At 43.0% G+C, this 26,322-nt stretch overlaps 1 protein-coding gene and 1 long non-coding RNA gene across 6 annotated transcripts in view; both read left to right on the forward strand.

Moving 5' to 3' along the window:
* Window positions 1-2,699: 2,699 nt before the first annotated feature.
* LOC115157076 (E3 ubiquitin-protein ligase HECW1-like) overlaps window positions 2,700-26,322 on the forward strand; it is a 58,016-nt gene continuing 34,393 nt past the window's right edge. The window contains exons 1-9 of one of the 5 annotated variants that reach the window (XM_029704982.1): window positions 11,004-11,051; window positions 11,263-11,400; window positions 12,412-12,466; window positions 13,026-13,359; window positions 13,780-13,887; window positions 16,508-16,602; window positions 17,681-17,756; window positions 18,868-19,037; window positions 25,564-25,626. In XM_029704982.1, coding sequence (XP_029560842.1) covers window positions 13,068-13,359; window positions 13,780-13,887; window positions 16,508-16,602; window positions 17,681-17,756; window positions 18,868-19,037; window positions 25,564-25,626 — 804 coding nt within the window. In that variant the 5' untranslated portion in view covers window positions 11,004-11,051; window positions 11,263-11,400; window positions 12,412-12,466; window positions 13,026-13,067. Of the gene's footprint in view, window positions 2,858-11,003; window positions 11,052-11,240; window positions 11,401-12,411; window positions 12,467-13,025; window positions 13,360-13,779; window positions 13,888-16,507; window positions 16,603-17,680; window positions 17,757-18,867; window positions 19,038-25,563; window positions 25,627-26,322 lie in introns of those variants that run through there. The other 4 variants (XM_029704984.1, XM_029704983.1, XM_029704980.1 and 1 more) reach the window with 4 other exon arrangements.
* On the forward strand, window positions 7,569-10,646 carry LOC115157077 (uncharacterized). The gene is made up of 3 exons (XR_003868380.1): window positions 7,569-7,748; window positions 8,123-8,211; window positions 10,120-10,646. It is a non-coding gene; the product is annotated as an uncharacterized LOC115157077 (long non-coding RNA).

The following is a 26,322-nucleotide window of genomic DNA, read 5'->3' on the forward strand; positions in this document are numbered from 1 at the left end:
CTACTGTCCCTTTGATGTGGATAGGGGGGTGCTCCCTCTGCTGTTTCCTGAAGTCCACGATCATCTTCCTTGTATTGTTGACATTGAGTGAGAGGTTGTTTTCCTGACACCACACTCCGAGTGTCCTCACCTCCTCCCTGTAGGCTGTCTCATCGTTGTTGGTAATCAAGCCCAGTACTGTTGTGTCGTCTGCAAACTTGATGATTGAGTTGGAGGCGTGCATAGCCACGCAGTCATGGGTGAACAGGGAGTACAGGAGGGGGGTGAGCACGCACCCTTGTGGGGCCCCAGTGTTGCGGGTCAGTGAACTGGGGATGTTGTTTCCTTGTGCATGAGTTGACAAATCATGAGGCAAATCAGTCTAAACAACAGTATTGTTCCTTTTTTTTTTTTACTTTGTGTCAATATTTTTTTATTCAACCGAATCTAAATTGTTGGGGCAAATACCAGCTCTCCACACGTTTGCGGTGCTGTGCTGAACTTTGCAAGGTGGATAGATGGAAATTGCCACGTAATGCTACAAATGAAGAAACATATCCTATACGAATGTTCTACTATCTCGATATTTCAAGTTAGTATCTCTTCAAGGTAGTATCTCGAAATTTTGACTTAGTATCTTGAATATTTGAGATAGAATCTCGAAATGTTGAAATAATATCTTGAAAGGTTTACTTATGTATCTCAACATTTTTAGATAATATTTACATTTTGAGAAGAAACAAAAGTGGGGCTTCCATACTATGGACATACTGTACATTTGTGAAATAAACTCAGCAAAAAAAGAAACATCCCTTTTTCAGGACCCTGTCTTTCAAAGATAATTCGTAAAAATCCAAATAACTTAACAGATCTTCATTGTAAAGGGTTTAAACCCTGTTTCCCATGCTTGTTCAATTAACCATAAACAATTAATGAACATGCACCTGTGGAACGGTCGTTAAGACACTAACAGCCTACATATGGTATGCAATTAAGGTCACAGTTGCGAAAACTTACGACAGTAAAGAGGCCTTTCTACTGATCATCTGCGTGAACATGCCTTAGGCATGCTGCAAGGAGGCATGAGGACTGCAGATGTGGCCAGGGCAATAAATTGCAATGTCTGAACTGTGAGACACCTAAGACAGCACTACAGGGAGACAGGATGGACAGCTGATCATCCTCGCAGTGGCAGACCACATGTAACAACACCTGCACAGAATCGGTACATCCGAACATCACACCTGCGGGACAGGTACAGGATGGCAACAACAACTGCCCGAGTTATACCTAGGAACGCACAATCCCTCCATCAGTGCTCAGACTGTCCGCAATAGGCTGAGAGAGGCTGGACTGAGGGCTTGTAGGCCTGTTGTAAGGCAGGTCCTCACCAGACATCACTGGCAACAACCCACTGTCGCTGGACCAGACAGGACTGACAAAAGTGCTCTTCACTGGCGAGTCACGGTTTTGTCTCACCAGGGGTGATGGTCGGATTCGCGTTTATCGTCGAAGGAATTAGCGTTACACTGAGGCCTGTACTCTGGAGCGGGATTGATTTGGAGATGGAGGGTCCGTCATGGTCTGGGGCAGTGTGCCACAGCATCATCAGACTGAGCTTGTTGTCATTGCAGGCAATCTCAACGCTGTGCGTTACAGGAAGATATCCTCCTCCCTCATGTGGTACCCTTCCTGCAGGCTCATCCTGACATGACCCTCCAGCATGACAATGCCACCAGCCATACTGCTCGTTCTGTGTGTGATTTCCTGCAAGACAGGAATGTCAGTATTCTGCCATGGCCAGCGAAGAGCCCGGATCTCAATCCCATTGAGCACGTCTGGGACCTGTTGTATCGGAGAGTGAGGGCTAGGGCCATTCCCCCCAGAAATGTCCGGGAATTTGCAGGTGCCTTGGTGGAAGAGTGGGGTAACATCTCACAGCAAGAACTGGCAAATCTGGTACAGTCCATGAGGAGGAGATGCACTGATGTACTTAATGCAGCTGGTGGCCACACCAGATAATGACTGTTACTTTTGATTTTGACCACCCCTTTGTTTAGGAACACGTTATTCCATTTCTGTTAGTCACATGTCTGTGGAACTTGTTCAGTTTATGTCTCAGTTGTTGAATCTTGTTATGTTCATACAAATATTTACACATGTTAAGTTTGCTGAAAATAAACACAGTTGACAGTTAGAGGACGTTTCTTTTTTTGCTGAGTTTATATACACTGAACAAATATATAAATGTAAAGTCTTGGTCCCATGTTTCATGAGTTGAAATGGAAAATCCCATACATTTTTCATAGCACGAAAAGCTTGTTTCTCTAAAATTTTACTGAGGAGTATTTCTGTCTGTCATAAAGGCCTTTTGTGGGGAAAAGCTCATTCTGATTGGCTGGTCCTGGCTCCCCAGTGGGTGGGCCTGCACCCTTGCCGAGTCATGTGAAATCCATAGATTACGGACTAATTGATTTATTTCAATTGATTGATGTCCTTATATGAACTGTAAAAGTGTTGCATGTTGCGTTTATATTTTTGTTCAGTATAAATACGTAATTCTGATATGCGTGCGAGTGCCTTGCTAAGCGTGGGCTTTTAATTTGTGCGTGATGCGTGCATGGGCGGGGGCAGCGAAACAGAGGCTAAATTGATGCAAAATGGTCCGCTATTGGTCGAAGCATTGTGGTACCCAAGAGAAAGACCACTGCACAGCAGCATCGCCCTACGAATGTTCAGAAAATCGTCCGACAAACCTGGAACATGGCTCAACGGAGGATGTGCGATGTCCTATTCTTAGAACACCCAAACATGAGAAATGCCATAAGAATTTGAAGTTTCATCTAGTATGATTCAAAGGCAGGTGACACTGACCCAGGTACGTTTAGATACATTTATTTGTCCATCTGTGAATAAGATAGTCGTGGCCAAATTGATACGTGCTCGTGTCTGAATCGATCTCTATTTAATTTTGATTTATGGGATCACGAGTTCTATGTGCTACAATATAATACTGACTGAGGTTGACGCCTCGTATTTTCTCAAACAACGAGATTGTTTCCATGGATGCGCTAAATAATGGCCAGCCACTAAAATTCACCCCTGTACTGTAGCTTACTACTATGGCTGACTATGAAAGGTCTCGCAGTGTTTGTTGATATTAGAAAGTGAGTATTGATTTAGGCATTCCATTCGTAGGGTGTGTTTTGATCGAGTCTGTATAACCAAATCAGAGTAGGTCAATCCTATAGGGATGCCCCACCATAATATGAGAGAGAGAGAGAGAGAGAGAGAGAGAGAGAGAGAGAGAGAGAGAGAGAGAGAGAGAGAGAGAGAGAGAGAGAGAGAGAGAGAGAGAGAGAGTCTCTTGCTCTGTTTGAATTTAAAATACAACACTACATAGAATGGAGTGGTGAGATAAGGAGGAAGGCAATATTTGTAATTTACTATAGTACTACTGCTACCATATTAGTACTGCTACCATAGTACTACTGCTACAATAGGCTGCCTACAACACACAGGCTGTTCCAGCCAGTTGAGCACAGGGAGATAGAGACTGTTTTCATCATAAAAGGCAGTCAGTGCCCACGAGTAGCAGTAATCCTGATCAGTAGCAGAGAGATTGACCAGATTACTATTGATTCACCTGTAACTGCCAAAGACTCAAGCTACCATGTAGAAGGGGGACCCGCAATCTATTGATCCATGTTAAAATCACCACTGTGGAGGAGACAGCTTGTTCACTGTGAAAGGTCTATGAATACAAGAAAGGCACATATGGAAAATCAAGCTAATATTCCTGCTACAGTTTCAGTGTCTGTAGTCATATTGTCGATCAAGGAAAGTAAAATGTAATACATTTTATTTGGCATGTGTGGGTTGCCTTCATAGACAATATTTTATGAACTGGCAATGTTGCTAGACGTTTATACAGCATTTTCTTTACTTGGTTTTACTCAGTGTAAATCAAGTGGGATAGTTCAGTGTAAAGAAAATATAGTAAAACTGCCTGGGGCAAATTATGACAGAGACACTGACCGGAGTTGCTGATTTATTAAAACAAGGAGACATAACCACAGAATACACTGTTTTATCCTACCTCTTATCTCTCCATATCCTCACATTTCTGGTTAAACTCTCCATGTGGATTTGTACCAATTCACACTAATTTGAACTATTTCTTTGTTTGTTCCTCAAGCTTCTTCAGGCTTTTGTCTAGTCAGGATCTACTTGTAAACTCTCTGTTCTCTGCTGCCTCCAATACTCACTTATCTCCCAGCCTCATAAAAAATATACACTTACATTTGGAATGGATTTGAGGGCCTAATTGATCACCCCTGCCGCCTCTTAGTGGCTGGTATATATTAGGCCAACTATACTGTCATGTATTTGAAGGACAATTGATCTATTTGATACACCTTACTGAGCACATTTAATCAAGATGTATCTATTGTCTTCCTCAAGTCTCTGAGCATGGAGTAGTAACAGTAGAGCCTCTGAATGAATGAGAGAAGGGAGAGCACTTTTACAAAATCCCCCAAAATGCACCTCCCTGCTCCAGCCCTGCTTGGTTTAGCCCTGTGGATTTAAATGAGCAGAAGGAAGTAGAATGCTGAGCCACTGCTCAATACATAGTTTAAAAATGCATTGAGTGAGTCATCTAACCAACCAGCTAGGCAGCCCCAGTGCAGAGCTGCATTAAGAGGACTGAACATTGCTCCTTTGACTGGAAGAATATTTATGATGTTGCTGCTAATCTAGTGCCGTGAATAAGACACGGTATCAGGATCTCAGTATCTGGATGCAACAGAATGCTATATAGACTGCTTTTAGACAGGCAACCTATTTCTGCTATTTTTTCCACTCATTTGTCTTTTGACCAATCACATCAGATCTTTTCACATCAGATATTTTTCAGAGTTGGTCTGATTGATCAAAAGACCAATTATTGAAAAAACATCAGAATTGGGCTGCCTGTCTAAATGCAGCCATATTGTCCTAACTGTGTTCCCATGGTTGCACACTGCACGCTGCGATCAGCTATGGGGTTTGTTTAGCCTCACGCTGATTCGCTGTAGTGTAATTTGTGATGCCGGGATGATAGTGCACCAGGTCCTATTCTTCAGATTCGTCTCAGGGAGTAAATCCAATTAGATTAAAATCATGAGCTTTATGTAGAGGTAGTTAGCCTACAGTATGGGATTCATTACAGTGGGGCATTTCCATGCATCATGCTGGCAACTGTCCAACCTTGTAGAGGCATCTTTTCTTTTTATAGCAAGACTTCTCCACAAAACTTCTTTGTATTTCACTCAACCTTTTTACTGTATTTAATCACAAGGGATTTACAACTCTCCTTCATTCTACTAGTATAGTGATATTGTTACAATGAGTTGGCAGCCTTTAAAGGTGATAAGGAGGGTAATTATACTGTCTGCATCTCTGCATGTATTAATTGGTTGGGAGCTCATGTGAAAGAAGAGCTATGTAGGCCTGGCCTACTGTATTATGTAAGTGGACTAATGTCTTCAGTTGCTGCACAGTGCAGATAGTTCAGGGAAACTGATGATCACTGAGCCAAGTTATCTCATATGGCTCCTAAAATGAGTTAAGTAATAGGCCAACTCAGAGATAGACAGAGAATAAACCACTGTACTGTAGTATTTTCTCTGTCTGGTGTTTTAATATGAAGCTTTTATTTTTTTACCTTAACCTTTTTTTTTTACCTCGCTTATTCACCATTTTAGTATTTTATCTACTCAACTATTCTATCTACCCAATTTTTCTACTTAACCTGCACACACAGCAGAGAATGACAAGTGAAATTGTCCCATTCCTCCCTGCTCTTCCCTTTCTATTTTTACTTCTGCTCAAATATGTCTTAAACAGTGTGTGTTGTGTATGGTGGCATTCCATCCATACAGAGGTTGTATCAAGGCAGACAAGTGACCTTGTTGCTGAAGAACAGTGGCTGAGTTATTGAAGAGGATGCTTGGCAGCTGCATGTACTTCCACACTGGAGGGCCAGAGAGTGGCTCTAATGAGACAGGCTATTGAGGGGTCATTGTGTTGGTGGATTGTTCTCAGTGCGGAGTGGGGGTCTTGTCTATTGTGTTGGCCAGCTGCCCGGGCAGACAAACAGACATATCTTCGTCTTTCACTTGGCCAGCATTGACTGAGTAGTGACTGAGTAGAGACAATTTGTGTGTGTGTGTGGATGTGTGCACTAGTTCAACCACACCTGCCCGAAATTGCTAACAGCCACCTGACTATACAGTGCCTTCAGAAAGTATTCAGACCCCTAGACTTTTTCAACATTTTGTTAGGTTACAACCTTATTCCAAAATTGATTTAAAAAAAAATTGCATCAATCTACACACGATACCCCATAATGACAAAGCAAAAACAGGTTTTTAGAAATTGTTGCTAATTTATAAAAATATATAAAAAAACTGAAATATCACATTTACATAGGTATTCAGACCCTTTTACTCAATACTTTGTTGAAGCACATTTGGCAGCGATTACAGCCTTAAGTCTTCTTGGGTATGATGCTACAAGCTTGGCACACCTGTATTTGGGGAGTTTCTCCCATTCTTCTCTACAGATCCTCTGAAGCTCTGTCAGGTTGGATGGGGAGCTTTGCTGCACAGCTATTTGCAGGTCTCTCCAGAGATGTTCGATCGGGTTCAAGTCCGGGCTCTGGCTAGGCCACTCAAGGACATTCAGGGACTTGTCCGGAAGACACTCCTGCGTTGTCTTGGCTGTGTGCTTAGAGTTGTTGTCCCCTTGGAAGGTGAACCGTCACCCCAGTTTGAGGTCCTGAGCGCTCTGGAGCAGGTTTTCATCAAGGATCTGTCTGTACTTTGCTCCTTTCATCTTTTCCTCAATCAAGTCTCCCAGTCTGTGACGCTGAAAAACATCCCCACAGCATGATGTTGCCACCACCATGCTTCACCGTAGGGATGGTGTCAGGTTTCCTCCAGACATGACGCTTGGCATTCCGGCCAAAGAGTTTAATCTTGGTTTCATCAGACCAGAGTATATTTTTTTCTCATGGCCTGAGAGTCTTTAAGTGCCTTTTGGCAAACTCCAAGCACGCTGTCATGTGCCTGTGCAACATTTCCAAATTACATCAGTTTGACCACTTGTAAGAAAATAGAAAGCTATGAAAACAACCCAATGTGTTTCTGATAATATTTCAGTTTGGCTTGAATGCATATTTGATGTGATTGAAATACTATCAGCTTTTATGATGCTGATAAAGATAACACCTCTACAGAACTTATCTAACTGTGCATTAGCTTTCTCTCAAGATGCTGAAAGAAATCATATTTCCCCACTCCTGATCCTGAGTCCAAATTTAGCCTGCATCAAATAAAACAGGTGTAGACTTTACTGTGAAATACTTACTTACGAGCCATTTCCCAGCAATCCAGAATTAAAAAGTAAGAAAAGATTAGCAAAAACACAATAAAATAACAATAATGGCTTGTGTACATTAGTACTCTGTGCCGCTTGCCGCTCCGGCCGCCCAGAGTGGCTCACTTGTGGGTGTGCTGGCAGCATATAGCAGCACGTTCAACTGTGCATCAAGAATTCAGCATAGCAAGTTTGTATGAAGGTCTGGTTAGTAAATAGTTTAATCCATTCTTTATTTCATGAATTTATTCACAGGTAAATAGTAATATGCTCTAAACCGCTCTGGTGACAAACAAACTTTGCTGCGCTGTTTCCAATCGTTCACATGGCTGGGAGAACCTATTCAAGTAAGTAAATAATGTATTATTAGCTAACTAGCTATAGTGCAGGCTAACTCAAATGAACTGCTAACATAGCAGCTAGCTATCTAGCCAACTTTACAAACTGTATATCTAAGTTAATTAAATATCACCAGCTACCTAACTTCATTTTAGCTAGGTGTCTTGATGTATTTATCATTGTAAAAACAAACTCCAAATGCATTTGTAGGTAGCTAGGTAACAGCCATTGAGAAGGGTGAGTAGGCTATTCTGGATAGGGCAGGTACTTTTGTGTAGTTCCAGTCCCTAGAAGTGAGAACAGAGATATAGAAACATAATATTCAGTGCTGTCTAATTTGAGTAAAATTAAGTCTGTTTATTGCAATGTTTTATGCCCTCAGATACAGAGAGCTTTGAAAGCCTGTGTGCAGATGAAGAGGTCCCAATGAAGAGCAGTGGTTCTCAGTCCTGGTCCTGGGGACTCAAAGGGGTGCACATTTTTGTTTTTGCCTTAGCACTACACAGCTGATTCAAATGATCAAATCATCATCAAGCTTCAAGTGGTATTTATGTACAGTTGAAGTCGGAAGTTTGCATACACTTAGGTTGGAGTCATTAAAACTCGTTTTTCAACCACTCCACAAATTTCTTGTTAATTAACAAACTCTGCTTTTTGCAAGTCGGTTAGGACATCTACTTTGTGCATGACACAAGTAATTTTTCCAACAATTGTTTACAGACAGATCATTTCACTTATAATTTACTGTATCACAATTCCAGTGGGTAAGAAGTTTACATACACTAAGTTGACTGTGCCTTTAAACAGCTTGGAAAATTCCAGAAAATGATGTCATGGCTTTAGAAGCATCTGATAGGCTCATTGACATCACTTGAGTCCAATGGAGGTATACCTGTGCATGTATTTCAAGGCCTACCTTGAAACTCAGTGCCTCTTTGCTTGACATCATGGGAAAATCAAAAGAAATCAGCCAAGACCTCAGAAAAAATTGTAGACCTCCACAAGTCTGGTTCATCCTTGGGAGCAGTTTCCAAACACCTGCAGGTGCCACATTCATCTGTACAAACAATAGTACGCAAGTATCAACACCATGGGACCATGGAGCCGTCATACCGCTCAGGAAGGAGACACGTTCTGTCTCCTAGAGATGAACGTACTTTGGTGTAAAAAGTGCAAATCAATCCCAGAACAACAGCAAAGGACCTTGTGAAGATGCTGGAGGAAACAGGTACAAAAGTATCTATATCCACAGTAAAACAAGTCCTATATCAACATAACCTGAAAGGCCGCTCAGCAAGAAAGCCACTGCTCCAAAACCGCCATAAAAAAGCCAGACTACGGTTTGCAACTGCACACTGGAACAAAGATCATACTTTTTGGAGAAATGTCCTCTGGTCTGATGAAACAAAAATAGAACTGTTTGGCCATAATGACCATCGTTATGTTTGGAGGAAAAAAGGGGAGGCTTGCAAGCCGAAGAACACCATCCCAACCGTGAAGCACGGGGGTGGTAGCATCATGTTGTGGGAGTGCTTTGCTGCAGGAAGGACTGGTGCACTTCACAAAATAGATGGCTTCATGAGGAAGGAAAAGTACGCGGATATATTGAAGCAACATCTCAAGACATCAGTCAGGAAGTTAAAGCTTGGTCGCAAATGGGTCTTCCAAATGGACAATGACGCCAAGCATACTTCCAAAGTTGTGGCAAGTGGCTTAAGGACAACAACGTCAGGGTATTGGATTGGCCAACACAAAGCCCTTACCTCAATCCCATAGAAAATTTGTGGGCAGAACTGAAAAAGCGTGAACGAGCAAGGAGGCCTACAAACCTGACTCCGTTACACCAGCTCTGTCAGGAGAATGGGCCAAAATTCACCCAACTTATTGTGGGAAGCTTGTGGAAGGCTACCCGAAACGTTTGACCCAAGTTAAACAATTTAAAGGCAATGCTACCAAATACTAATTGAGTGTATGTAAACTTCTGACCCACTGGGAATGTGATGAAAGAAATAAACACTGAAATAAATCATTCTCTCTACTATTATTCTGACATTTCACATTCTTAAAATATAGTGTAGATCCAAACTGACCTAAGACAGGGAATTTTTACTAGGATTAATGTCAGGAATTGTGAAAAACGGAGTTTAAATGTATTTGGCTAAGGTGTATGTAAACTTCCGACTTCAACTCTATTCATTTGTGATGCTATCCTTGATATGATCCTGCTATTGTCACGTGCTACACATGCCCATGTGTGTGCACATGCATCTGTCTATCCAATGTTATCATGATTTGTTATAAGAGATATTATACTTTTGAAATCCACAGTGACCTGGTGATGTAAAAGTCTAATAATGACTATCTTCCATATTCCTGCAGATACCTTGCAACTGGAGATTCCTTCAAAACGATTGCCTACAGTTTCTGTGTAGAGCACTGCACGGTTGGGTGACCAGGGCCTTCTGGGACTGCCTACCTGTGTCCTGCATAACTTCATGAGGATGTACATGAGGACCAGGAGGGGATCTGCAGCTCGCTACCATGTGCCAGAGGAGAGTTCTGCTGCTTTGCAGGATTTTTCAAGGATGGGGGCTAACAACGCAGCACAGGAGGCAATCCGTGTGCGGGAGATCTTCCCCTCCTACTTCTTCGAAGAGGGTGCTGTTCCCTGGCAACACCATAGACTCGACTATGCACAACCAAAGGCTCTTAAGAGCCATCCACATTGCAATAAGAGAATTCTTCCATTTACTTCGCTATGTCAACTGCATTTATTCAATTCACTGTTTAGGTAACGGTAATGTCTGTACAAAAACAAAACAGGCTCCTTTAAGAGTCACCCATATGAAGAACAATTAGACACCCTATAACCCACAGCTACACACTCATGTACCAATCTGATTGATGGATTGTGTTGTGCAGTAAGCAGGCTCAGGTGTATAACTGTGGCTCCTTCCACCTTCAAAGAACAGGCAAGAGGGCCAACCATGGAGAATAGTAAGACACGTTCATTATTTCTATTTATGTAGAAAATAATGTAGAAAACACTATATTGTTTGTCATCGTGTGTCTGTCCATGTTTTTCAGTATAAAGTACTCTGCAGCCACTTAGTGTGGACACCAGGTGAGGCCACACACAGATTCCTGGTGAACACTGTCTCTTCAACTACCTTATTTTCTCAATAAGTCTCTCTCCTTCACTTCATCCCTCTGCCCCCCCCTCTCCCTAAATCCTCTAGGTTATATCAGCTGTGTCGGTGAACCCCTCCCGCATCTGAACTGGCTACATAGAGGGCACAGTATGATCAGAGGTGAGAGGTCGCTTGGTCGGGTCAATAGGAAGTATTATTAAAAAGATGCTTTACATTGAAATACAGCTAGAGATGTAGTAGTCCCAGAGTTAATGATCCAAGGTCAGTTTTGCATTTCACCTCCTGATGATTATGATGACTGACAGTGTTAGCATGATTAAGCCTTGTGTTTTTTGTGTTTTATCTCTCTCCATCTGTCTCTCGTCTGCAGGTATGTTTTGACGTGAGAGAGGATGCCAATCCCCAGTCCCGTCATCGCCACCTCACCCGCTCTTAAGATAACCTTCGGGCCAACTGAGGCGACACCGCGAGACACACTATTATCCAATTACGATGAACTGAGAGAATTGTACGTTTAGTCGCACTGTAATTCATGAATCATATGCTGTCATCCCTGCTCCTCTTTTCCTTTCTGTCTTTTACACTCTCTCACACTTCTCTCCTCACCTCCTCTTTATTTTTATCATGCACACCAGATGTGCATTGAACTACAGATTGAACTTCTATTTATAATATAAGATTACAATTATAATATTTATAATGCATGTATTATGTATTTATAACACTTGGATAATGAACTTCTTTCAATAAAGCATTTCACATTCTCTCCTAGTTGAAATTAAGTCTCTCATTTGATTAAATTCTACACCTATCCTGTGTCCTCAGATCAATGCAGATGATAGAAAGTAGATATTAAGATGAACCGGTTTTAGAGCATTTACATAATGCATAGGAAGTGTAGTGTACTGTTATTAAATTCTGTTTCTGTGTATATGAATTACAAATCAGCCTTTAACTAGTTAAATCATGTTTCTGGTCTATTGCGTAGTTATAATGTGTAACCATTGCTGTCCCATGGGCAGGATTGGTAAACACTGTTGAAGTGTATAATTTAGGGGTGCAACTTTCACTTTCTGAAATTGCATTTTTGCCCCCCCCCCAGTTTTATCATTGGAATATTATTTTTAAAAACGAGGCAACGGTGTGCTTTAGGACCATGCGGATGCCTCCAAGCAGTCGGGAAGGCTATTTGGAGTGATTATCCGACTGGATAAAAAAAATGTATACATATTATGCCCCCCCACTTCTTGCGCCGCTAGTATGATTGTAATACATACATGCAGACACAGCATCAAAGACTGGAGTTTGATACTCCTGGTATTGGATATGACTGTAAAGGAATGTCTCACAGACATTCATACCTGAACCAAACCTTTATTTGCGAAGGTAGAGTACATGATCAGTGAATACATTCAATGTACAGTCTACAATGTGGGAATCTCTTGCTTGGTAGTAACTACATGTAACTACATGCATCCTTGGCGCAATAAAGTTATATTATATTCTACTCAATCCATAGGCTTCATTAAATCCATTCAGACTGTTTTGAACACTCTCCATTCCTTTGGAACTTTGTGAGTATAATGTTTACTGTTCATTATTTTATTGTTTATTTAACTTTTGTTTATTAGCTATTTCACTTGCTTTAGCAATGTAAACATATGAGAAAGAGAGAGAGAGAGAGAGAGAGAGAGAGAGAGAGAGAGAGAGAGAGAGAGAGAGGCCTCTGAACAGTCTGAGCAGGACAGGGCCCTGGAGTATTCCTCACTCATAGCACTGTGCTGCTCCCTCTTCACTAACTAGGTATTGTTGTCTCTCCTCCCACTCAGAAGTTATTGCTACATAGTGGAGAAACTTCCAAAGGATCTTGGGATTATATTTTCTGCTGGCAATATTCCCACTGTAGCTCCACTTTCTCTGCAGGATGGTACAAATCACTATCTCTTAGTCTGCCAGAATAAACCAACAGAAAAACACACCTGCAATGTTCTTAAAGATGGCAATGAAAGTTTTGATTGGACTTCATCTACAGTATGTACTTCAAAAACGCAATGCTAACATTTGGCCTCCCTAAACTCTCTCCAGTACTAGCTCTCCATCCTCCCCATTCACAGTTTCTCTCCTCTTCTCCAGAACTTGTACCAGAACAGGTTTCTCGGACTCGGACTAGCAGCAATGGCATCCCCGTCACGGTCGTCCCAGAACCGCCGGCGCTGTAAGCACCCGATCCGCCACAGCTACAATCCCGAGCAGTTCCCAAACGTCAACTTCCAGAATGGCTTTCCCGAGGTCGTGGCGACTATGCACCGCTCGACCAGCGACACAGACCTGGTGACATCCCACAGCCGTTCAACGCTCACCGTCAGCACCTCGCTCTATGCCATCGGTCAGACCCAGGACATCCTCATCTGCTGGGACATCAAGGAGGAGGTGGACGCTGGGGACTGGATCGGCATGTACCTCATCGGTGAGCACTGCCATAACATTGATTTTCATAGAAGGGACCAAAGCAATACGTAATAGTAGATGATAGTGAGGCAGCTAGAGACAGTGAGATGAAGAGCAGTTTATTTCCAATCTTGTAAAGCTGTTACACATACTGCATGTGATCTTCTTTGAAGTTAGCTTGTGGGGAAGAGGAAGAGGTGTGTAGGACAAAAACTAGAATGTGTGTACACTACATAGAGAGCAATGCGATGACTCAGGTCATGTTAGGTCAGGTCATGTCCAGTCTGCCTTCCCTTATCATTTGAGGTAATCAAAAGGTGGTGTTGTGGTGCTCAGACACAGTTAATGTCACATATCCACAGGTAACTGACAATGCTTGTGTGATAATGTAATGGGACTTTGTATCTCACCTTACCTCCCTCTCTTTCGTCTCTCTCAGAAGAAGTTTCATCTGAGAACTTTCTAGACTACAAGAGCCGCGGAGTGAATGGTTCGCACAAGGGCCAGATAGTGTGGAAAATTGAGGTCAATTCCTATTTTGTGGAGCGTAAGTGCATTTCTGGAAATACATCCAAAACCAGCTACATTACAGTACACTACATCCCCCACACACTGAGAGAGCTGTTGTCACGGGCGTCGTAGGGATTGGACCAAAACGCAGCGGGAACATGTAAACTCATCTTCTTATTTTATTAAAGAAGGAAAACAAAAGAAACACGTATACAAAAACAACACTAAACAGTCCCGTCATGTGCACGAACACAAAACAGGAAACAACTATCCACAAATCCCATAGAAAAAACACCCCTCTTAAATAGGACCTTCAATTAGAAGCAACGAGGAGCAGCTGCTTCCAATTGAAGGTCCACCCAATAAACACCACATAGAAATAGACATACTAGAACTAACATAGAACATAGAAATAGACTAACAAGAACATAGCCCAACAAACCCCAAAACACTAAACAAACACCCCTCTTAAATAAGAACATAGCCCAACAAACCCCGAAACACGCCCTGACCAAACTACAATAACAAACAACCTCTTTTACTGGTCAGGACGTGACAGCTGTTTTATAATGGATGTAGCATCTAGCACTCAGAACAGGACACTGCTTCGTCAGTGCATATTGTAAATCTTTACATAACACTGAAACTATCTCATAACTATTTTGTTTCTCATTACCATTGTGACCATTTTGTATCGTCAGACTTCCATAAGTTTCAGGATTTCCCTTTAGAATCACAAATCCTTCTTACTCTGCACAGATTAAAGCAAGTCTATTTGGAAGAGATTCCCATAAATAAAATAATTGACATAATTTATACAGCCAAATGATCCCATTAGTTCCTCTAGACTAGAGAACCGACACTGACTGTACAGTACAGTAGGCCCCGGTGTGGACAGCTCTGCTTAGACACAAAGTGGAGCTATGAGTAACTACCATAGTGCTACCCTCCTCTCATCTGGTTCTGATAAAGTAATACGTTGTCATCTGTGGGGGATTTTGTTATTTAGCTAACACTGCTTATTGTTTATTTACCTAAAGTAAGACTCCTCCCTCAAAGAGCTCCTCCCACCTCATCAGTAGGGACAGCACATTCGCAAGAATCAGATATCTATCAATCAATCACATTTATTTATAAAGCCCTTTTTACATCAGCCGATATAAAAGAAACCCAGCCTAAAACCACAAACAGCAAGCAATGCAGATGTAGAAGTACGGCGGCTAAGAAAAACTCCCTAGAAAGGCCAGAACCTAGGAAGAAACCTAGAGAGGAACCAGGCTCTGAGGGGTGGCCAGTCCTCTTCTGGCTGTGCTGGGTGGAGATTATAACAGAACATGGCCAAGATGTTCAAACGTTCATAGATGACCAGCGGGGTCAGATAACAATAATCACAGTGGTTGTAGAGGGTGCAACAGGTCAGCACCTCAGCAGTAAATGTCAGTTGGCTTTTCATAGCTGATCATTCAGAGTTAGAGACAGCAGGTGCAGTAGAGAGAGTCCAAAACAGCAGGTCCGGGACAAGGTAGCACGTCCAGTGAACAGGTCAGGGTTCCATAGCCGCAGGCAGAACAGTTGAAACTGGAGCAGCAGCATGACCAGGTGGACTGGGGACAGCAAGGAGTCATCAGGCCAGGTAGTCCTGAGGCATGGTCCTAGGGCTCAGGTCCTCCGAGAGAAAGAGAAAGAGAGAGAGAATTAGAGAGAGCATAATTAAATTCACACAGGGCACCGGATAAGACATGAGAAATACTCCAGATATAACAGACTCACCCTTGCCCCCCGACACGTAAACTACTGCAGCATAAATACCCGGACAGGGCCAAACAGACAGGATATAACCCCACCCACTTTGCCAAGGCATGGCCCCCACACCACTAGAGGGATATCTTCAACCACCAACCTACTACCCTGAGAAAAGGCCGAGTATAGCCCACGAAGACCTCCCCCACGGCACGAACCTGAGGGGGTGTGCCAACCCGGACAGGAAGATCACGTCAGTGACTCAACCCACTCAAGTGACGCACCCCTCCTAGGGACGGCATAGAAGAGCACCAGTATGCCAGTGACTCAGCCCCCGTAATAGGGTTAGAGGCAGAGAATCCCAGTGGAGAGAAGGGAACCGGCCAGGCAGAGACAGCAATCAATCTTTTGGCTAATACCATTCGCTGGTGCCTGTGTGCCACCCTGTAGGCTCAGTGGTGTTGATTCTCAAGCATCTCCATTTAGCTACCACAGTAGATTAGCAGCTTGGAAAGCAGCCACTGAGATTGTTATCTCTCTGTGTAATTAAAGGGATAGTATTATCTCTCTGTGTAATTAAATGGATAGTATTATCTCTCTGTGTAATTAAAGGGATAGTATTATCTCTCTGTGTCAGACTCCCCGATGCTAATAACCATGTAGCTGAGGACCGTCTGCTCTCTCTCCCCCAGTTTATTGGCATGCTGCTCACAACAGCTTTCTTAGGTCACACTGGTGTGTCTCTGGCCTGTTTTTGAGAGCTTTCCAACTGTGAAACCTGATAAAGGTGCCAATAAACAGAGAAATAGTGTATAATGCAAACAGTAGGTCATTCTAAAAAGATAGGACAATCTCTCTCCTGTTCTTAAACTAACTTCTGTCCTCTCTTCTGTCATCTGTCTCTTCTTTCCTCTCAGTGGAGACCAAGATCTGTTTTAAATACTATCATGGTGTGAGCGGGGCACTGCGTGCCACCACCCCCAGTTTGACTGTGAAGAACCCCTCAGTTCCGGTGAGCGTGTAGGACTACTTAGTCCCAACCTGGTATTAGTGCTACTGTACATGGGCTCTATGTGTTCATATGGGCTTCTCAAGGGGCACTGAAGGGAAGAGATGGTGAATTACAACGGATCTACTGTATGTCTTTCCATCTAAAGTATATATTTTTCCATTGTCTGGGTTGAAGCTTATCACTAGAGCCTAGAGTGGTAAGAAAAGAATCCTGACTGTTCCAGAAAGGAGTTAGCATGTCATCTGTTGTCCAGTGTTACCTGGATTACTAGGGGGCTATCAGACGTGATAGAAAGGGCAGATATAATGTGTTTAGCAATCCATTACATTGGTTACCCTTCTTTTCTCATTGACTGGAAAAGAAAATCCTGAAATTGAAAGTGGTGCTAAGTGTAAATTATTATATGCTTATTGGCTGGATGACATTGCCTGTCTTGAGAGAGATCACGCACAGACAGACAGCAGTCTGAGAGATAGACAGACAGATACGCCACAGCCAGAGGTGAACAGAGAGGGGAATCAGATAATGTCCTTGTGTTGTCTCTGTGGAGTATACTGTAGTAGAGGACCCCTGTGGGCACTCCAGCTGTCTGCTGGAGGCCCACTGCAGCCAGGGAGTGAAATGCATTAGCCCAGGCCTATGCAGGCCCTGCCCCCACAGCCTACATACCCCCACACTGCTATAATGACCAGTCACTAGTCCTCCTAGAGATCACACCCAGAGGAACAATCTCAGAGAAACAAATCAATGCCACAGCCTGTCAAAATGCCATTGTATTGTTACTGCTGTGATGGTGTGTGTGCAGCGTTTGCATATGACCCTTATCCCCCACCCCCATCTCTCAGTGGCCCTCCATCATCTCTCAGTGGCCCTCCATCATCTCTCAGTGGCCCTCCATCATCTCTCAGTGGCTATTTTCCACAAATCCACCTGCCTGCTATAAAGACCCTTAGGCAGGCTTACACCTGTGGAGGAGGAACAGGGAGGAGTGGTGCTGTAAAGGCGGGTGCTGATGTGACTCTCTCTCTCTCTCTCTCTCTCTCTCTCTCTCTCTCTGTCTCTGTCTCTGTCTCTGTAGGTGTTTAAGCCCGTCACCAATGAAGAAGTCCCCCAGAGCACAGGCAGCAGAAGACTCATTAGCTTCTCCCTCTCAGGTGAGCATCCCCCCCCCCCGCTCCCTACCACCACGTTACCTTGGCAACGCGTCTCTACAGGGTTGGGCCAGCACACGTGCCAGCATCACTGTGGAAAAGGGCAACACACAGCTTGTGTCTCCATAGCAACTCATCCCAGGATTCAGATACAGTACTATCATCCATCTGGAGTACATCATGTGCATTACAGGAAGGAATGTTCTGTGCCAACTGGCATGATACAGAATGCTAGCAGTTAGAGAAATATCGACAAACCCTAACTTACATGACGGTGATGAAAAGGATTCCTTTCTCCTAACACTTCCATACTTAAATGGGGCTGTTTCATTCCCAAACGCTGCATGAAGAAATACATCACATCTGTAGAAATGTCACAAAAACATCCTAACAAGTGAGGCTCTGACTCATCATAGGAAAAGCACAGTGAGTCTATTGTGCTAAGTGTTTCTGACAGTCCTGAGTTGAGTTGGATTCCTAACTGTGAGGGATGCAGCAGCAGTAGAGGCGGTATGATCCAGTTCCACCTGATTCACAGTGAGGTAGTGCAGATGAAAGGTGGGTGTGACAGCTTGCTAAGTCGTGTATCCAAACGATTCTCTCCCCCCACGGCTGCATGGGAGATGTCAGGGGGAGGCAGATGGGATTTCAGACAGCAGCTCTTCCCCCTTCATCTTCAGCTTTGATCAACACAGGCTTACAAATACTGAACAAACATACTGACTGTAGTAGTCCCTGTCTGGTCCCAGATCACTGGAAGGCTATGCTACTGTATGACATGGCTGTCACAAATATTACAGAGCAGAGTTGGAGAGAAGTTCAAGTTAAATGCAATGCTATGCAAAATAATAATTTTGTCTAGACATATTTTTCAGGGTGAGTTATTCTGTCTCTGCTCTGCTATAGTACTACTACTATTGTAGAAGTAAAGCATACTGTGGCAACACAGGATATTGAACTGAATTGGTTTACAGAGCTAAAAGGAACATTCCTGCTGCCTGCACTCTGCTCCTCTTTGTCAGAAGTTTGGGATTATCTTAAGCCCTTAAAGGTGTAATTTTAAAGCCTTTTATCCTCATCGTCTCCTCCTCTATGCTCTTATCGTGTCCGGTAGATTTCCACGCCACGGGGCTGAAGAAAGGGATGTTCTTCAACCCTGACCCCTACCTGAAGATCGCCATCCATCCCGGCAGGAACAGCATCTTTCCAGCGCTGCCACACCACGGCCAGGAGAAACGCTCAGGCATCGTCTGTAACACCATCAACCCCCGCTGGCAGAGAGAGGTGAGAGGAGGGCCCTGACAAGGCTTTATATTCTATGTGTTCCAGGACAATTGTTGCTTTCTGGCTCGAAGGACTATGAAAAAGCGAGCAACCTTGAGTATGCTCTCTGTAACAGGGCAATAAAGTCAGGCAGAGTGACAGTCTTAGGGAGCTTTATACAATATGTTATACAGGTACTGTTTACCTGGAACCATATTGAAACACTAACTGGGATGTACGGAATTTACACAGGTTTAACCAAAGTTGGTTTTCTTGTTATTGCTCAAGAGAACAAGTGCTGAAAATGGGTTACAACAGTTGTGGTTTGGATGTGATGAGTTGATAGCACTATCCTTGCAATATACAGTGCACTCAAAAAGTATTCAGACCCTATTATATTTTATTTTTTCCTCATCAATCTACACACAGTACCCCATAATGACAAAGCAAAAACTGGTTTTTAGACTTTTTTTGCTGTAAATATCACATTTACATAAGTATTCAGACCCTTTACTCAGTACTTTGTTAAAGCACCTTAGCCTCACTGGGGTAGCGTCCCACCCGCGGGACACACTATTCAACAGCCAGTGAAATAGCAGGGCGCCAAATTCAAAACAACAAAAATCTCATAATTCAGATTTCTCAAACATACAACTATTATATCCCATTTTAAAGATACACTTCTCGTTAATTCAACCACATTGTCCGATCTCAAAAAGGCTTTACGGCGAAAGCATAACATTAGATTATGTTAGGACAGCGCCAAGACAAGAAAAACCACACAGCAATTTTCCAAGCAAGGAGAGGCGTCAATAAAAAACAGAAATACAGCTAAAATTAATCACTAACCTTTGATGATCTTTATCAGATGGCACTCATAGGACTTCATGTTACACAGTACATGTATGTTTTGCTTGATATAGTTCATATTTATATCCAAAAACCCCATTTTACATTGGCGTGTAATGTTCAGAAATGTTTTGCCTCCCAAAACTTCCGGTGAATGAGCACATCAATTTACAGAAATACTCATCATAAACGTTGCTAAAATATTCAACTCTTATTCAAAGAATTATAGATACACCTCTCCTTAATGCAACCGCTGTGTCAGATTTCAAAAAAGCTTTACAGTGAAGCACACTTTGAAGTAATCTGAGTATGGCGCTCAGTCACAAAACCAAACCCGCCATTTTGTGGAGTCAACAAAACTCAGAAATAGCATTAGAAATATTCACTTACCTTTGATGATCTTCATCGGAATGCACTCCCAGGAATCCCAGTTCCACAATAAATGTTCATTTTTTTCGATAAAGTCCATCCTTTATGTCCAAATACCTCCTTTTTGTTCGCGCGTTCAGTCGAGTTATCCAAATTCACTGTGCTCCCGCAGTTAGTTTAGACGAATAGTAATAAAAGTTATATTACAGTTCGTAGAAACATGTCAAACGATGTATAGAATCAATCTTTAGGATGTTTTTATCATAAATCTTACATAATATTCCATAATATTTGTCTTCAAAAAAGAAAAGGAACACAGCTAACTCTCACGGGAGTGCGCGCCACTGAGCTCATGTCATTTTCTCAGTCATCTGACTCCATATGCTCTTATTCTCTCCCCATTCACAGTAGAAGCATGAAACAACGTTCTAAAGACTGTTGACATCTAGTGGAAGCCTTAGGGAGTGCAAAACGACCCAGTTGACACTGTATACTGGATAGGGAATCACTTGAAAAACTACAAACCTCAGATTTCCACACTTTCTGGTTGGATTTTTTCTCAGGGCTTTGCCTGCCATATGAGTTCTGTTATACTCACAGACATCATTCAAACAGTTTCAGAAACTTCAGAGTGTTTTCTATCCAAATCTACTAATAATTTGCATATCTTAGCTTCTGGGACTGAGTAGCAGGCAATTTACTACGGGCATGCTTTTCATCCGGACGTCAAAATACTGCCCCCTACCCTAGAGAAGTTAAGCAACGATTACAGCCTCCAGTCTTCTTGGGTATGACACTACAAGCTTGGCACACCTGTATTTGGGGAGTTTCTCCCATTCTCTGCAGATCCTCTCAAGCTCTGTCAGGTTGGATGTGGAGCGTTGCTGCACAGCTATTTTCAGGTCTCTCCAGAGATGTTCAAGTCCGGGCTCTGGCTGGGCCACTCAAGGACATTCAGAGACATGCGGTGTCTTGGCTGTGTGTGCTTAGGGCCCCAGTCTGAGGTCCTGAACACTCTGGAGCAGGTTTTCATCAAGGATCTCTCTGTACTTTGCTCAGTTCATCTTTGCTGACTAGATTCCCAGTCCCTGCCGCTGAAAAATGGTGGTGCCAGGTTTCCTCCAGACATGACACTTGGCATTCAGGCCAAAGCATTCAATCTTGGTTTCATCAGACCAGAGAATCTTGTTTCTAATGGTCAGAGTATTTAGGTGCCTTTTGACAAACTCCAAGTGGGCTGTCATGTGCCTTTTACTGAGGAGTGGCTTCCATCTGGCCACTCGCCCATAAAGGCCTAATTGGTGGAGTGCTGCAGAGATGGTTGTCCTACTGGAAGGTTTACTCATCTCCACAGAGGAACTCTAGAGCTCTGTCAGAGTGACCATCGGGTTCTTGGTCACCTACCTGACCAAGGTCCTTTTCCCCTGATTGTTTGGCCTGGTGGCCAGCTCTAGGAAGAGTCTTGGTGGTTCCAAACTTCTTCCATTTAAGAATGATGCAGGACACTGTTCTTGGGGACCTTCAATGCTGCAGACATTTTTTCGTACCCTTTCTCAGATCTGTACCTCGACATAATCCTTTCTCGGTGCTCTACGGACAATTCCTTCGACCTCATGGCTTGGTTTTTGTTCTGAAATTCACTGTCAAATGTGGGACCTTATATAGACAGGTCTGTGCCTTTCCAAATTAATGTCCAATCAATTGAATTTACCACAGGTAGACTCCAATCAAGTTGTAGAAATATCTCAAAGATGATCAATGGAAACAGGATGTACCTGATCTCAATTTTGATTCTCATATTAAAGGGTCTGAATACATTAGCAAAAATGTCTAAAAACCTGTTTTCGCTTTGTCATTATGGGGTATTGTGTGTAGATTGCTGAGGATTTTTAAAAATGTAATCCATTTTAGAAAATGTCAAGGGGTGTGAATACTTTCTGAAGGCACTGTATCCTTTTTTTTAATATACACTGAGTGCACAAAACATTAGGAATACCCACTCTTTCCATGACGTAGACTGACCAGGTGAATCCAGGGCTGTGTTCAAATACCCATACTGTATACTACATACTTAATGAGTATATACTACATACTATTAGTACATTTTAGTATACTGTAAGCGAACGGTATTGTTTCAGTTGAGCGTACTAGATCTTCGCCTGTCTACTGGAAGTTGATGCTATGCAACCTCTTGCTAGCTTGTTAGCATAAAAAATGACTAGCTAAATATTTTATGATTTTCGGTGTGTTTTTAAATTCAATCTGGAGTGGCAGAGTGCACTCTGGGTGTTCGTAAATCCAGAGCATTGTCAGATTGTCCGTTCGCAAATTCAGACCGTTTCGCTCTCGGAGCGTTCAATTGCAGTCAAGCAGCCCAGTTAACTGGCTAACGTTGGCTATATACTTCCAGAAACAAATGAGAAAACACCTCACTCTAACCATTTTACTCGCCCTAGCAGAGCTGGTTAGGCTGTTTTCATGTTATCCAGAGCATTGTTGACTGTAACTGTGCTGCTGGCAACAATGTAATAGCTTTTTTTTTGCCGAAGTTTACTGACACCGGCCATATTCAACGGGTGTTAAGCGTTCGTAAATGTATCAGTTATTCTGCGGGAGAGTCCTCTGAAATCTGAGTAGATAGCCATAATTAACAATGTCCATTTAAATGCAAAATGACTATACCACTTAGCTAAGAATTGTGTGAATAATCAAGTCAATAAACGTTGGGTAGTTAGATAGCATATAGTTAATATACTGCCTGGCAAGTTCGATGTATTAGTAGCCAACTAACGTTAGGTAACTAGCTAACATACCGGTAGATGTTGCTGTAATGCTATGCGGTTCATAAGGATAGCATAGCTAACAAATTGTCAACCAACATAACATGCAACGTAACTTATTTGAAAGTCATTACTTTATTAAATTGCTCAACATTTTCTTAACATTTGACATAATTAGTTAAAGCAATGAGTTTGTATCTGCTCTCGTTGGACTTCTTTGCTTCAGCTGCATATTTTCCACCATTTTCTACAAATCTGAAAACGTGAAGCCATGCCCATTTTTTGATGAATTGCATTATGGGCCCTAAAAGCACTGAAATAGTGTACACTGCTTGTTTACTTCGTATTTTGGCGAATTTAGTTCGAAATCCGGGAACTTTTGGCATACTAACTATGTATATCCATACTATGACCAATAACTATATACTCAATTCACTATATACTCAGTTCACGTCACAAATAGTACGGTTAGTGCAGTTAGTATGAGTATTCGAACACAGCTCAGGTGAAAGCTATTGTCTCTTATTGACATGTTTAGTTAAATAAAGGTTAAATATAAGAAATAAAAATGTTAATTATTGATGTCACCTGTTATATTCACTTCAATCAGTGTAGATGAAGGGGAGGAGACATGTTAAAGAAGGATTTTTAAGCCTTGAGACAATTGAGACATGAATTGTGTATGATTGCCATTCAGAGGGTGAGTGGGCAAGACAAAAGATTTAAGTGCCTTTGAACAGGGTATGGTGGTAGGTGCCAGGCGCACCGGTTTGAGTATGTCAAGAACTGCAATGCTGCTGGGTTTTTCACGCTCAACAGTTTCCCGTGTGTATCAAGAATAGGCCACCACCCAAAGGACAGCCAGCCAACTTGACACAACTGTGGGAAGCATTGGAGTCAACATGGGCGGGAATCGTTGGAGTTAACATGGGCCAGCATCCCTGTGGAACGCGTTCACACCTTGTAGAGTCCATGCTCGACGAATTGAGGCTGTTCTGATGGCAAAAGGTGTTCCTAATATTTTGTACACTCAGTGAGTGTGTATGAATGTAACAGTGCTGTTTGGTGAGCGATATTGACTTGAGGAACAATGTGTATTGTAAGGGATGCTGAGATCTCATTAAACCCATCCGCTGTGTTCCTCCTCCTCATCATGGGGGATTTACATTTACACTGCTAATGAGGAGAGTGCTTTGGAGGACAGACAGTCAGAAAATGGGTCAAACAGGCAGGCATGCAGGCAGGCAGAGATAGACAGAGGGAGCGAGAGAGAGAGAGAGAGAGAGAGAGTAGAGGAAGGTAGATGGGGTAGGAGGATGAGTGGGAAAGAGGAGGAATTTTATTTTACATGTCTCTTGGAGAGAGGGAAGGGAAAAGACGTTTGAGGGACTGGCAGGCAGGAGGCTTATTAACATTTTACTTGTTTAGGGAGGAATATTCCCCTCCCTGCCTGTATCTCCTCCTCCTGAACACAGCAGTACTTCCTCCCCCCCTGCCTGTATCTCCTCCTCCTGAACACAGCAGTACTCCCTCCCACCCTGCTTGTATCTCCTCCTCCTGAACACAGCAGTACTCACTCCCTCCCTGCCTGTATCTCCTCCTCCTAAACACAGCAGTACCCCCTCCCTCCCTGCCTGTATCTCCTCCTCCTGAACACAGCAGTACTCCCTCCCTCCCTGCCTGTATCTCCTCCTCCTGAACACAGCAGTACTCCCTCTCTCCCTGGCTGTATCTCCTCCTCTTGAACACAGCAGTACTCCCTCCCTCCCTGCCTGTATCTCCTCCTCTTGAACACAGCAGTACTCCCTCCCTCCCTGGCTGTATCTCCTCCTCCTGAACACAGCAGTACTCCCTCCCTCCCTGCCTGTATCTCCTCCTCCTGAACACAGCAGTACTCCCTCCCTCCCTCCTTCCTTCCTTCCCTGCCTCTTTATATTCTTCATCATTACCCTTCTTCCACTTCCTCTACTCAGCAGACAGTGTCTCCTGATTCAGGGGCTTTGGTTTCGAAAGCTATTTCAAGGACAAGAACAGTCAAAATGCATTATAATTTATAATGTATGAATTATACATTTACACCATGACTCAGAGTTTCCTCATTTGATAATCCTCTTGTATTACCATGCTGGTAAAAATTACCTCTCTCTCCGTATAATAGGCTATTACTGGGTTACCGGTACTCATTTAGCTAAGGGTTCAATTATGTGGTGTCGCCCTGAAAGGGCAGGAAATGTGTCACAGACCCAGCTCTGCTTTAGCACAGTATCAACACCCCTTCAGTATATTGAGGGGAAGGATATAGCAGCGCCACTCTGTATTCTTGGAAATGATCAGTATGGATAAGGGGAGGTATGACACCTGCGGTGATGGTTTCTGCAGGCTTCATGCTGGATCTGACTGTATAATGAAGAGTTTAGCTAATAGAGTAGGTCCCTCCCTCTTCGTGTCTCCCTCTTGTACCTTGAAATTATCCAGGGCTTCTGTGAGGAAGGCTGAAGGCAGCGGAAAAGTGCACCCTACTCCCTCACCCTCCCCTGTTTGATATTCAGATCAGGCGCAGCCTTCCTTCGCTCCCTCAAGACTCCCTGACAGAGAGAGTCATGGGAGTACAGGTAAGGGCACACATCAGTACAGGCCAGGGTTATATATAAACCACAGCACCCCACCACCACCACCAGCTTTCTGCCTCTCAGACACTGTGCATCCCAAATGGCACCCTATTCCCTAGTGCACTACTTTTGACCAGCACCCATCTACTATATAAGGAATAGGGTGCCATTTGGGATGCAGACGGCCTTACACCATCGTCATGTTCTATTCTCAGCAGCTGAAACACTTTTCAATAATAGATCTCCCTCTCTGTCTCCCAAATAGCACCCTATTCCCTTTATAGTGCATTTATTTTTACCACGGCCCACTCTGGTCAAAAGTAGTGCACTATATAGGGACTAGGGTACTATTTGGGATGTAGCCACTCTATCTTCCTATAGGGTTCAAGAATCACATCACATGTATGCTGCAATCACAAATTAATATTTAATTCTCATACCATTCTTCGTTCTTGCATAAACATAATGCTGAAACTGAGTTTTATTTCTGGGTGTTGTTCATGGGGCAGCAGCACGAGGCAACCCTCATTTCCAAAGGTTAACGATGGGTACCGGCTGTGTCGCTTCGATTAATTGATCCATTATTAAGGCCTCTTTATAACATGTGCTGTGTTCCATCCAGACACATACAGTGCCTTCGGGAAGTATTCAGACTCCTTGACTTTTTCCACATTTTGTTACTTTACAGCCTTATTCTAA

This window comes from Salmo trutta, chromosome 21 (genome assembly GCF_901001165.1).
Source record: "Salmo trutta chromosome 21, fSalTru1.1, whole genome shotgun sequence".
NCBI classification, from domain to species: Eukaryota; Metazoa; Chordata; class Actinopteri; order Salmoniformes; family Salmonidae; genus Salmo; species Salmo trutta.